Source organism: Parasteatoda tepidariorum, chromosome 1 (genome assembly GCF_982258835.1).
Source record: "Parasteatoda tepidariorum strain Cologne lab strain chromosome 1, Ptep-v5.0, whole genome shotgun sequence".
Classification (NCBI taxonomy): domain Eukaryota; kingdom Metazoa; phylum Arthropoda; class Arachnida; order Araneae; family Theridiidae; genus Parasteatoda; species Parasteatoda tepidariorum.
The window spans coordinates 82,366,178-82,380,162 of record NC_141755.1 but is presented as its reverse complement, the minus strand read 5'-3'; the positions used below and the strand labels follow the sequence as shown (position 1 = coordinate 82,380,162).

General features: G+C 26.5%; 1 protein-coding gene across 6 annotated transcripts in view; it reads right to left on the bottom strand.

Annotated features, from left to right (window-relative positions):
* Positions 1–13,985, bottom strand: part of Itpr (Inositol 1,4,5,-trisphosphate receptor) — a 102,612-nt gene that overhangs the window by 43,414 nt on the left and 45,213 nt on the right. For 2 of the 6 annotated variants that reach the window (XM_043040886.3, XM_087167753.1), the window contains exons 33-36: positions 12,020–12,148; positions 5,647–5,712; positions 1,890–2,010; positions 431–612 (exon numbers count right to left, since the gene is read on the bottom strand). In XM_043040886.3, the coding sequence (XP_042896820.2) occupies positions 431–612; positions 1,890–2,010; positions 5,647–5,712; positions 12,020–12,148 (498 nt within the window). The remainder of the gene's footprint in view (positions 1–430; positions 613–1,889; positions 2,011–5,646; positions 5,713–12,019; positions 12,149–13,985) is intronic. The other 4 variants (XM_087167749.1, XM_087167760.1, XM_087167752.1 and 1 more) reach the window with 2 other exon arrangements.

The window sequence follows — 13,985 nt, the reverse complement described above, 5'->3', positions numbered from 1 at the left end:
AGGATTAATGTTTCAAAAATAATATAAATAAACGAACATAAAAACATCGAGATAAATAAAAGGCTATTTCAGCTTGCAACTGTACAAATCCATGTGGGGATTTCAAAAGTGGAGAGTTTCATACATACAACTACAAAAACTTATTTGAAAACAATAGCTGGTGGACATAGCAAAATAGTTTTAAGACATTAATCTAATTTCTATTCATTTGTACTCAAATAAAAATGAAAACAAACATTTCAAAATTAACAGAACACTATCAGGTACAATGCCTCTAGCTCAGTAATAAAACAGATGAAAATTAAACTACTAAAAATGCAAGAAGCATTCTGAAACTATGATTTAATATTTATTTAAAAATATATATATACATGTGCAAGATAAAATTAGCTTTTATTACAAAATATAAAATAGGACTTAGATATCTCACCTGCAAGCCCTCAATAATACTACGGTCATTACGAAAAACATTAACGGCGGATGGAATTCTTCGAGGTGTACGGGCAGCAGATAACCAAGCTCTAGTGTGCTTACTGATCATAGCATTTTTATTGAACATTGCAGACACTTGTGTATCTAAATCTACAGGTATAGCAATTCCTCGATTTTTTCCTGTAATAGATTTTTAAATATTACTTAGCTTGCATATGATGTATTGATATGAAAAATAGAGAAAATATACAAAGATAGAATTTTTACAGACGAAATTGAAAGGTTAATAATCGTTTTGAGAAAAACTAACTAGGAAAAAAGCACAATTTTAACATGAATGAAATGCATATGTTATTAATTTTTATCATATTAAGTGACTGTGTAATATTTAAAAGTACTGTTACATGTTTTAGGAATTATTTTACTTTCATAAATTACAGGCTAGAAGTTTTACTTATAATAATGGAAAAACTTACATTAAGTTTTTATCTTGAGGGATGTTGACTAAGCAAACTATTTTCTGACAGACATATCTTATGTTAAGTTATGTTTTCACACATAGCTTTCATTATCTCGCATCAACTTTCTTTTTTCAAGAAAAAGTTCTTTATTTCGCATTTAAATTACCAATCGCTATGATGATAATTTAAATGATGTCTAAAAAGTTGCAACATTAGTCTCATGGGAGGAAAACAATTTGATTTTTTGTTCTGCTCCGAATCAAGCTAGGCTCTATAAACTTCCATTACCATTAAACTTATTTAGTACAGCAAAGAATTATCAATAACAATTAACTTTTATCAGCACCAAAATTTTACATATCACTACATAAAACAGCGAAGAATTAGCAATAACAATAGACTTTCATCAGCACCAACATTTTTCATATTGCAAAATTTTAAATAATGAGGCACAACAGTTATGTCAAATGTGTCGTGGGTAAATTCACAAAACTACTCCCCTACTCAAAGTGTTTCTTTTGTTTAGTACTGTTAAATAAATGCTTCATTTGAAACATTGAACAAAAGCATTTCTTCTAGAATTATAAAAATTGTTTTACATGACATTCTAAAAAATCAAGCAAAGATCAATTTCTTATGATTTGGATCAAATCAATAGCATTTAAGTCTTTAAAAATATCTAACAAATAATTGGGTAATAGAATAGCAAGACATGCTAAAATAGGTACTTCTTTAGAAGATAGATAGAGATAACATCTTCAGAATTTCAGATGAATGTTATGATAAATTAATTCCTGTAAGTTAATAGAATTGAGTATAAACATATTTGTTGAAAAATTTTAGAAGACAATGATTTAAGAACAAATAAATAAACAAATTCAACAACTTTTTTGAACTTGCAAAGTAACAAGAAATACAATTATTTTATTTTTACCTTTTAAAACAAAATGCATTAGTAGAAATGTATAAAAATCTAATAATAAATATAGGCCTAACCAATATCAGATAATGTCTTGATACAGCTTTCAACGTTCATTCTTTGTTGAATACTTAGCCATTGACAGTTGGACATTCGAAATGCTCCTTGCAGAAGACGAACAAAAACAGGCTGGTGAGTCTTTAAAGAACAATGGTGAATATCAAATTAAAACAAAAAATTGCACTTTAATAAGAAAGTGACAATAAATTGTATAAATATTACAAAATTGTAAATTTTTGACTAATATCACTTGGAAAAGAAAAATTAATTAATGGAAGCAAAATTTAAGAAAACTTTTTTTTAACTTAAAGTTAGAATTAAAATGAACAATTGAAAATGCTAAAAAAGTTTCCACATCTTATCTAACAGTTTTTTTATAATCATAATTTAAGAAAAAAAAATCAAATAATTCTTTAAATTAAGTTTTCTACAATTTTTTTTAAAACTAGTATTAAAATAGCTGTCGCACAATATAAAATTTATAACATAACAGTTTAATGGTGATAATAAATTTTGTTAATGATGCTAGGCAATTAACTTTGACTCAATTAAAAGGATTCAGTGACCCTAAACAATTTTATTTAAATTCAATATAAATTACAGAATTCTAAAATTGAATTAGAACTAGCAATAACTAAATCTTAATTATCAAACAGAAAACAAAATGCAATGCGGATAAATTAAAAAAAAATATATTGATAAATTACATTTAATGGTATTCATTTAGAAAAAGTAATCCTCTCAGTTAGATTTAAAGATTAATTTTAACTTTTTATTTTTAGAAAATGTATATTAGAACCAAAGTACAATTTTTAAATAGATTGATTTATCTATTAAATACTGATATTGTAATTAATAAAAAGACATTTCAAATATGCTATTTCATAACAAAGAACAAGAAGAAGTGGCACCAATAGAAAACACAAGCAACAAAGATAAAGAGAAGATGCGGGGGAAACAAGAAGAGTTATTTCTAACTGGTATTCTTGATATAATAAAAATTAAAAAAGATATTCAGAGATAAAAAAAGATTAAATCATTCATACAGCTTTTTAAATAATACTAATACTGTCGCAAGAGATTATCAAATAATGTAAAAATCATTTATCAAAACAATAAATATTAACTAAGATTTAGTGTTTAAACTGTAAAAGACATGTAGTCTAAATTATAGCATCATCGTTTTTAATTTTACCAACATTTGAACTTTTCTTCCTTTTATGGGGGAAGTACAACCACCATCTTGATTCTACTGAAGGAAAGGGGTCAAAAAGGAGAGAGGCTGAAACATTGCTATCTAAACAAATGGGGTATTGTACCTAAAACATTTTTTCATAAAATTTTCAAAGCATTTTCTGAGTAAGTAAGTCCAGGGTGCATAGCCAAATCTTTCAACGAAAAATAAGCACCTTTTAAATACTTTTTAAGCACTATGTACATTAACGAAATGCCAAAATAATTTTTAACACTTTACATGATCATGAGAAAATAACTAGCTTCTGACAAAGAACTCTTTTCTCGATTATATTAGCCACCAAAAATTGAGATTGAGAGATTTTTTGGTTTGGTTTAAGAGGGTGGAAAACGAAGCCTGAAATTGAGAATATCTTGCAAAATGCAACAGAGTTGCACATGAGAGTGCAAGAATCTCACCGCACTCAGCTCAGTAGACGCACATGCGAACCTGCAAGTATTTCATCAAACATGTAAAATGATTGGCTCTTTCATACGCTACGAACTGACAGTACACCGAAATATATTGTGGACGAATGAATTGAGAAAACGCTGAATAGAACAATGTTAAAAGCCTGCCTTTCCATAATACAAGGCGAAAATCAACATGGTAAAGAAAAAAAATCTCATTTTCAAAAAGAGATAAATAAGCACTTTTTAAAAACACCCAATAAAAAAGCACCTATAAGGGCTTTTAGAAAACAAAAATAAGCACATTTGATTACTTTTTAAAAATGCTACGCACTATGAAGTTATTATTTCTACTATTTTCTTTCTACATTGCACACAAATATTAAATTCCAGAACTATGAATCTAACTCACTCAAGCTTTATAAACATTTCCAGTGAAAAAAAGGTCTACTATCTACAATTTTACATTTATTGTAAGCAAGTTGCTTTTATTATAAGAAATATATGATAGATTAAAAGAGATATTTGATGTATTGCATAAGCAAAAACTAAGTTTAACTAACATAACAGATAACTTTTCAAAAATCACTTTGTGAGTGACCTCTTAATAAACCACTTATACAAATTGCCAGCAATAGACCTCCATCGTTTTCAAAGTATAAGTTAATTTTAATAAGCTTCTTAGATTTTGAAAAACGCAAAATAGACAATATTTTGTAGTGTTTTTATTTTTCAACATTCACAAAAATGTAGAAAAAAAATCTAAAAATGATAAGGGAAAGATATTGAAGAAAAACATAAAAAGAAGTGGAATAACCCTCATTTCAGGAAGAATTTCTTGCCTGATTTTAGAAAACTTAGTGGAATAACTGGCTAACTGATATTTTAGTGAATTTGAATAAATATGAAACTTGATTTTTGAAAACATGAAACCATTACTAATGCCAGTTTATATGCTAGAGACATGTCACCCAATCAAAATTAAAAAAAATACTGAAATGGCATTGCGATGATAGTTTGTTAATATATTTGGAAACATTAATGAATTAGCACCAAAAAAAAATATCTTGATAGCACTCTTCAAAAGAAAATACTGAATTTAGGTAAAACAAATGTCAGATGAATGTCAAAAATCACAAGTCTGATTACGATTATAAAAAGTGCACATTTAGAACTGTTTGCTGAACTAGGAATAAATATTAAAATAAGTACTTGACTGTGTAAAATTATTTTTTAAATAGCATTTTCTTTCATTGCTTAAATTTTAGTTCCTTATTGTAGGATAAATCTCTTTGAAGAAAAGCTCCAATGAAGTTTTAACTAATTTAAAAAATATAGTTGCAAAAAATGTTTTCAATTTTTTTTTATAAATTATACTAGTTATTTTATAAGCATACCTTACAGCATACGTTATAAAATAATAGAATTAGAATTTTATTTCCCTTTTTAAAAATAAATAAATTAGTTTTTTAAAAAATAGGGGGTTTTTTCTTCACAAATGTAAATTGGTAATATTAAAATATGTGGAAGATATGTTGGTAATATGAAATATGTTGGTAATATGAAATTTGTAGAAGAAAGAAAGACAGAAATTATAATTAAGTATATTTTACTCATAAATTTATCTGCATTAAAAAAAAAGGTTTTTGCATTTTCTCATCGATGCAAATAATCCAGATAATTTTAAATCATAATTTTGCAATTTTTTTTCTCACGAAAATAAAAAAAAATATGTATGGAGTATACTTCCTTTAATTTATTCAAAAAAATTTTTTATTCATAAAATTATTTATTGCATAAAACAACAACAAAAAACACAATAAAAGCCATTGAGTCGGGCAGTACATTAAAATTGTTGCAAAGAGATTTAGAAAGAAATTTTTGTTCTATTATTATGGGTTTGGAACAATTGCTTAACAAAGGATATAATGCATGAGTCAGATATTTTTAAACTGTTCAAGTTTCAACTAATCATAAAAAGCAGAAACAATAACACTTAATACACGTACACTTTGCAAAAGACAGATTACACTAATTGCTGAGAAGTATGAAAATAATAATATTGATGTGGAAATAAAAAAATATGGAAAACTAAAGCATAATTTAATACTTCTCAAACATTATACTCACATTAATAAGATCGATAGCAGTAATTTGCCCTTGTGCCCAGAACACCCTAGCATGCAAAAGTTGCTTCTGATAAAGCAGAAAGTATAGATAAAAGAAAAAGAGCAATGGCAAAAAATCATGCAAATAAGAAAAACCACCAAGATCAATATATTTTCAAACAATGATAAATGAACTTTTTGTAATGGATTTCACTTTATAGATCTAATTGCAAAATATTTCAGCATTTTCTTTAAAAAATCAAAAATGCAAAGAAAAACTTCACTATTCACTAATTTTTTTTCTTCCGTGGATGAACAAACGCAATGATAGTATGTAATCTGTATAATTTTTTTTTGTTTGAGAAATTAAAGTTTAAAAAAAGTTATTCAGAAGAACTTTTAGTGAGTATCAACAGATTTTATTCCATGTTAATTTAAATTTAAACTGATTATTTTAGATCTCAGAGCATATAATTCAAGTTGATATTTTATATGCATTGGCTACATCAATATAAATATCCATTACAAAAATTAGCAAAAATATTAAGATAAAAAGTACACACAAATACAAAATATATCATAATTTAATGTAAAATATGATGATATCATGCAAAGCAACATTTTCCCATGCTTGAGAATACACCAACACCTTCGTGCAAAGGATAGTTTGATTAATTATTTCATAAACTCACCAATTTGTTATGAAGTTTAAAGCCAGTTAGAAAAAGAAACAATAAAATTGAATTAGTAATTAGGAAAAATCCAATTATTTTACATATAAGTAACAATATAAATAACAATTGATAAAATAAACAAAAAAGTCTCACAACATAATAAAAAATATTTTTTTTTTTGCCTGAACAAATTATTATAATCATTTTTAACTATACTGTATAACAGGATAGCTAAATAGGAAGTTAAAAATAAAATTAATTCTTATGCAGTCCATAACTTGTTATGCAGTTCCTTCAATCACAGGGTTGCCACAAAAAATGAACAAAATAGTTGCTTTTAGTAGCCTAAAACATGAAAATAGAAGCCAAAAACTAGGAAAATAGTTGCCTAAATAAGAACAAAAATTCATCAAAAATATGACTAAAATTTTGTTAATGACCTTATTGTCATATACCATGATACATTCAGTCAAGTTGGTGGCAAATATGATAATTTTTATAAACATAAATGTTTTTATATACAGTCGAACCCCGCTATAGTGAACTGTCTGCGGACTCAGTAATGTGTCCACTATAACCGATGGTTCACTATATCCAAATTTTTTGAAGAATATTTTTTGCATAAGACAGTTGAATGATTGAAAATTGGCTTTGCAATTTTGCATAAGTTATTTAAAAAATTATTGACTAATTAACAGATAATGAAGCAAAAATTGATGGAAAAAGTAATTACGTCGCTAAATATTAGTCTTATTTTCACTTTTTATGAAAAAAATTTGTGATTTTTGATTGAACACAATTTGATTTTAAATTGAGTTCATCAATTTTCTTATCTACAATGTTCAAAGAATGCAAGATTTTTACATTTTGAACAAGATTTCGAACCATCTTAACAACTACGTTTTCTCTTTCAGCTCCACGCAGTTTTTTCGATGAAACCATGTTTTTGTCGTATGCCGCAAGAATGGACAATTACAGCATATCATAAATTTTTTTATTTTCATACCTAACTTATTGGAAATTCTCCCCTGAAACCGAAAATCTGATTGTTTTTTTCGGCAAATGTTAATTTATTTAGTTATTAAACATTTAAATTGCCCCAAAAGGCCTCCGTAAGTGATGCAATCAAAAACGTCCCCTGATTGGTTATGACGTCAAATGTGCCGAAGGGAAACGTGCCGCCTCCATCCGCTAAGGCTATTTCAATGCTCTTTTAGTTTTGATATCACGTATACCGTATGAACATCCTTTATAAATTATCAGTAAAAATTTTGTGAATTAAATTTACGGTTCTGAGAGTGTGTGCAAAATGAAAGAAAGATTTTAAAACTTCAAACGTTGTTATTTATCATTAAAATATCTGAATAAATGATTATGTATCTCTTTACAGCGAATCAACATTTCTTTTCGGCTGAAATCAGTAGTGTTAAGGTTCATAGAAAATACTATTTCATTCCACTTACTTTTAAATTAAATTAATGCTTCATTACAACCTAATTACTTAATTAAAATAAGTCGCAGATTGGATAGAAATTTTATACATTTTGATATAGGATGGATGATTTTATAATTCGTTATTGCATTAAAACGAATCAGTATTTTCATAAATCTAGTCCATTGAAAAATATCAGTCCATCATCGTAACAATCTATGTGCTAATGATCAAAAATTCAAATAATGTAATTTAATGTCGCTTCTTTAATTTGTTTATTTATTAGCTACTAGAGTTGAAGGATTTTCTTTTCAAGTAAATACTTACTAATGCAGTTTATGTCATCTTTTTTTGTTGGTTTCACTATGTATTAAATATTTAAATACACATTAACGCTTATATTTATTATTCCTAGCTTAAATAGGAATTCCGTTACAGTTCGAAATTATTTTTATTTTTAAATTTATAAATTTTAATTTCTTTTTCTGCAATATAGTATTAATAAAGTATGGTTATTGTTAATTTCTCTCCTTATTTTTGCAAGCTATTTGTCAGTGCTTGCAATGAAGAATTCTAAAATAGTAAAATTAATACATTATACATTTTTAATTAAAAAAAATTTAATAAAATAGTTTTAAAAAAATCTCAGGTTATGCATACGGTATAGCCGAAAACGTATCAACACTTTCAAGAATCTAGTCCATTGAAATATATCTGACCATCATCATCACCATAATCTAGTTATACTTAAAATTTCACTTAATTTCTCATTTATCCATATCTAATTAACTTATTTATCCACAAAATTTCAGCGAATATCATTAAGCTGGAAGTTTTTGTTTCACTAAAGCTAGAGAACAAAAATAAAAAATTAACTTATACAAAATGGAAAGAAATTCAAATGCACATTCTTTATTATTTATTAAATAATTAAAAAATAAACAGTAATGTTGATATTTTTTCTCAATATTTTTATTCTTTGAGTATATAGGAACTATGCTAGGGCGAAAAATTATTTTTATTTGCATTTATAAAATTTTATTCCTATTTCTGCAATAAAGAACTAAATAAATGCATATGCTAGATTTCAAATACTCTTATAACATAGATTAAGGCGATTAAAGTAAAGTTAATAGAATCTGCAGGAATATATATATATATATTTATACAATATATATGAATTTAAAACTTTTGCTGGGATCACAAGTTTTTTAAGAGGCTACTGCTATGAATTCAATTACATGCTTTGAATTCACGCTAGAATAAATAGATAAAAATTATCAATAATTTAAGCTGTCCTACATTTTAAAATCTAAAACTATTTATTCTGCATAAGAAATTGATCCAACATTTCTTTCACTTAAGATGAAAATAAATCTTCCAAATGAACTTGAAGTATACATTAAAATCAAGATTATAGTTTAAGAATGAAAAAACGAAGTTATTTTGTATTCATAACGCATCATTTATACGCAATACCATGCACTTTTTTTATTGAACTAAAAAATCTTAAATATTCCGAGCTACAAAATTTCGTCAAGTATTAACAATGTTTCAGTGGGTACCACTGAAATTTAACATTATAAAAATACGTTATATCAAATCCACATTTTTATTAAGCGATATTAAGGCGCAATTTTTTATACAGATAGCTTTAGACCATCTAAAATGGTTGGATTTAATTAGAAAATTTAAACGAAAGCAAGAACGTATTGGTTTTCATAGAACGGCTATTGTAAGTGAACGGCAGATGGACACGTGTGACGTCAGTTCGTGAATAATCACGTGACTCCCCGTTTCAGGCGAAAACGAAAGTAAGCGTTTTTTGATTGAAAATAACTAAATAAATAGCCTTCTTAGAAAAGTAATGAAATGTTTTCTGGGAGTTTTGAGGGATTCTGAATGCATTAAAATTAAAAAAAAAATTTGACTGTAATTGTCCATTGCACTTCGATGTTTCCAAATGTTTGAAACTGTAGATTTTGACAAGGAAAATTCCTTACACAGTGTCGGTTGATTGGTTCCATCATCAATACGCTTTACAATTTTAACTTTGTCCTCTGTCGAAAACGCTTTTCTCTTTAAGAGAATTTGCCATTTTCACTGCTTTTGAAATAAAAATCTTGTCTTAAATAGATAATGTAAGAATATGAAGAGAGCAGCTGTAGAATGAGTTAAATTGTTCCCCTTCTTGATCGTCAAGGGGTGATTTGTAAAGAATATGGTTTGAACAGATAAGAAAATTCCAAAAATTCAACAGGTGGCCAAGTTAACTAGTTGTAGAGCAAGCTTGTGGAAAAGAGATAAAGGGAGGCTTGTCAGGGAGGGGGGAGTATAAGATCCTGTTTGACATTTATTACAGTATAGTTAAAAGTGATAAGCATAAAGCAGAGTAATATGACACATTTTATAGGAATGCATTCATTTTCAGTCCCAAAACCTACAAGTTTAAAGATGGAGGACTGAAAAAGATATTTGAAGAAATGAAATTTGAGTCCACTATAACCGAGTTTCCAAGTTCTAAGCAGTTCACTATAAGCGTTAAAAATAACATTATTTAAATGGGAATACGGACGGGACCGCTGAAAAAGTTCACTACATCCGAGTGTTCACTATATCCCATGTTCACTATAGCGGGGTTCGACTGTATATATATATATATATATATATATATATATATATATGTGTGTGTGTGAAAAGTGATTACTCAAATTCAAAATTCCTGCATCGTAAAATTGCATTAAAATTTTTTAAATCAGGCGGAATTTTGTAGCAATAATCATTAAAAAGGAGATCGAGAAATGATATAGACTTACAATGGAGTCTGTGCAAATTGAATGAATTAAAAAGTGAAAACTCAAATTTGCAATTCAAAATTTTTTATTTTTTAAGAAAAAAAAGTTCACTGTGTTCAGAAACTATCTTGAGGGGTGCAAATTTTCCATCCAATTTATGTTTAAAAAAAAAAATGCTAGGAGTACAGAAAAGTCTCCCAATAGTCTCCTTTTCCTGAAAATAGTTGCTTTTTTTTTTAGCCTTTTCAGGCAAAAAAAGTTGCATAGTCGCCTTATGCCAAAAATAGTTGCATTTTAGTCGTCTGTGGCAACCCTGCAAATGTGTCAAAATGAATGTTTTTTTGTTTTTATTCATTTTTGATGATTTTTTCTGAAGAGTTTTGAAGGGCAAATTTATGATATGCTACATAAATTATCCGGTTGATAATCTGGTTGATATCCAGAAAAGATAGGGAAGAAAGAACAAATATTTGTAGAAAAAATTCAGAACATTTAAACAAAAAATAGATGCAAATTTCAAAAACTTGAAGTAGAAAGTGTAAAGCTGCTCTTCCTAAATTATTTTGAAAATTCCAAATAAGAATATTAAATATGATTTAAATAAGTATAAGAGGCTTTTTTACAAAATCTAAATTTTTAAAAAAGAGCACTTTCACAAAGTTCAAATTTGTAAAAAAAATCCCATTACAAAATTTAAATTTATAATAAAAGATCCCTATTACAAAATTATACTCATAAAAACTGCCCTTTAAAGTTTCCTTTTATGAAAGTATTAGTACTTTTGATATTTCGTCAAATTATTCTAATACTATTGACATTAAACATAAAATATAGTAAGTGCTAAGTGAATGTTCTATTTAAATAAGAAACAGTTACAAACATATTTTTCCTTCTCACAAAATTGGGTTCAAAAATTTAAAACCTGGATCGACCCCAGATTAAAAGCTCAACCAACATACATTAGTTTTAAATTAGGTTATTATACTTTAAAATATTATTAAAAAATGTTCTTTTGAAGAGTTAGTAACATTTAATGTGTAATTGACTGAGTTTAAAGTTAAAAAACTTTTAAAAAATTTTTGTTAATTAAAACAATATATTATTTAACACTTCACTCCATTAGTTTATTTTTCAACCATGCATACCATAATGTAAACCCTTTATACCTTACAGATACATATCTTCAAATTCAAAATGGGCCTTCTGAAATTAAGTGAAATCTCTAAACACAAAAATAACAAATTATACAAAAATTTAAAATACAGGAGGAATAAATCTACTTCAAAAAGCTAAAACAATTATTCATAATTAAATAAAAACAATAAAATAGTTTAGATTATTTATGAGAAATTAATTTTTCATTAAATTATTTAAGATTTATAATGTACAAGCAACAGTAATTATAACTATTATTACGAAGCATATAAAATATTTCTAATTGAGATGTAATATTGTAAAATGCACAGTAGTCAACTAAACTAAGGAAATACTAACCTGAACAGTAGTACTTTGATCTGAAAATGGAGAATTGAAAAATGTAGTGATAATATTCATGACAGAATTTGTGACATAGTTTTCTAATTGGATATCAGCATGCCTTCTGTCATGAGTAGAATTGCAAACCTTGAAAAAAAAAATAAAGATGATATCACTGGAACTTGTAAATAACTTTGTAACTAATATTTATAACTGAAATTATACTAAAACTTAATAATTTTTTTGGCATACATTTGAAAAACAATGATTAAAAATTTCTGTACAAAAACATGACATAGGAAAATTAAAAAAATATAAATACTTTGAGGCAATGTAACATGACATTTAAACATGGATTTAAATAATAAAAAAGCATTGCCATGCAAGTATAAAAGGCATAAGAAAAAGATAATCGGTCAAAGGTTATATAAGAGTAGCTTAATATATATATATATATATATATATATATATATATATATATATATATATATATATATATATATATATATATATATATATATATATATATATATATATATATATATATATATATAAATAAAGTTTAGAATCACAATCAATTTCTTGAAAAATACAGAATCCCAACAACAAAATTTTTTCTCAGGGATTATTCTGCCTTCTAGGAAGATTTAGCAGCAACTCAGACATAAATATTGTCAATTAAACTAGTTCTTAACTAGTTTAACTAGTCCAGCAGGGTTCCCACTCAAATTCAGAAAAAAAATTTCCTAACTTTTCCAGGTTATTCCAAGCAAATTTCAATGAAAATCCAAACTATATTTCATCAATACCATGCAATTTTTTATAAAAAAAACTTTGATTATTTTTATTTGTAATTGCCAAGTATTAGATTATGTGAGCAAAAAATCAAAATTGAATGAGGATGGCAACATGGGAGTTACACTTAAAATGTGACTAATAATTGAGTCGCTCAGAAGCCAATGCGGTTAAGTCCAAAACACAACAATTGAGAAAATTAATGTTTTTTGATACATTAGTTTTTAAAATTCTTGGTTTAATAATTTAATTAGAAAAGTGTATAAAGTCTTTTTTTGAGGTGTAAACTCTGCAAAAAGACAAGATATGTACAGGATGTGTAAATAAAAACGTAAGTATTTACTGAAATAATGACAGCATCTTAAAAAGTTTAGGACTTATAACTTTTGGCAGCTGAAAAAGATAAGAAATTTATGTCTACTAGTATAAACGAACTTTCATTTTTCATCACTAGATACAGTGACTAATAGAAAATAAACTGTTGGATTATTTCAAAAATTGTTTTTTATTTCAAAACTAGAGTGGCACTTTTCTTTGTTTTAGGAAATGAAAATAAAAAAAATTTTAAAAAAATACTACGAAAAATACCATACCCCTTTTTTTGGTGAGAAAATACTACCGTAGTATTAAAAATACTACGTCTGGCAACCCTGAGTTACTATTAATTTCTTGTTTTTCAGTGTTACCAACAAATATCGAAAGAAGAAGAATAATTTAATTTTTATTTCAAAGTTTATGTAAAAAAATATTGATAAAAGGTGGACTTATTCACAATGGCTTCTGAAATTATTATACAATATATTCAGAAGCTATTAAAAAAAGGGCTGTCTAACCTAGAAAAAAGTAACCAATGAGTAAATCCTTTAATAACTAAGAAGATTATTATTTATTTCATCAAAATTTCCAAAAATCAGAAAATATCAAAAAGTGGACTTAACTGCATTGGCTTCTGAGCGCCTCAATTATAATAGATGCTAGATTTAACTCCAATCTCAATAACTGATAACTGTTACTGATAATTCTAAGATTGGTTATTTTCCAGGTATGATAGAGGAATTTTACAGGTTTTTGTAAAAAATATAGTTTTCCCTAACTATTCCCTGCTTTTTAAGAGTCAAAATAAAATTCCCTGACAATTCCAGATTTTCCCTGTTCTTCCTGACCTGTGGGAGCCCTGGTCCAATACTAG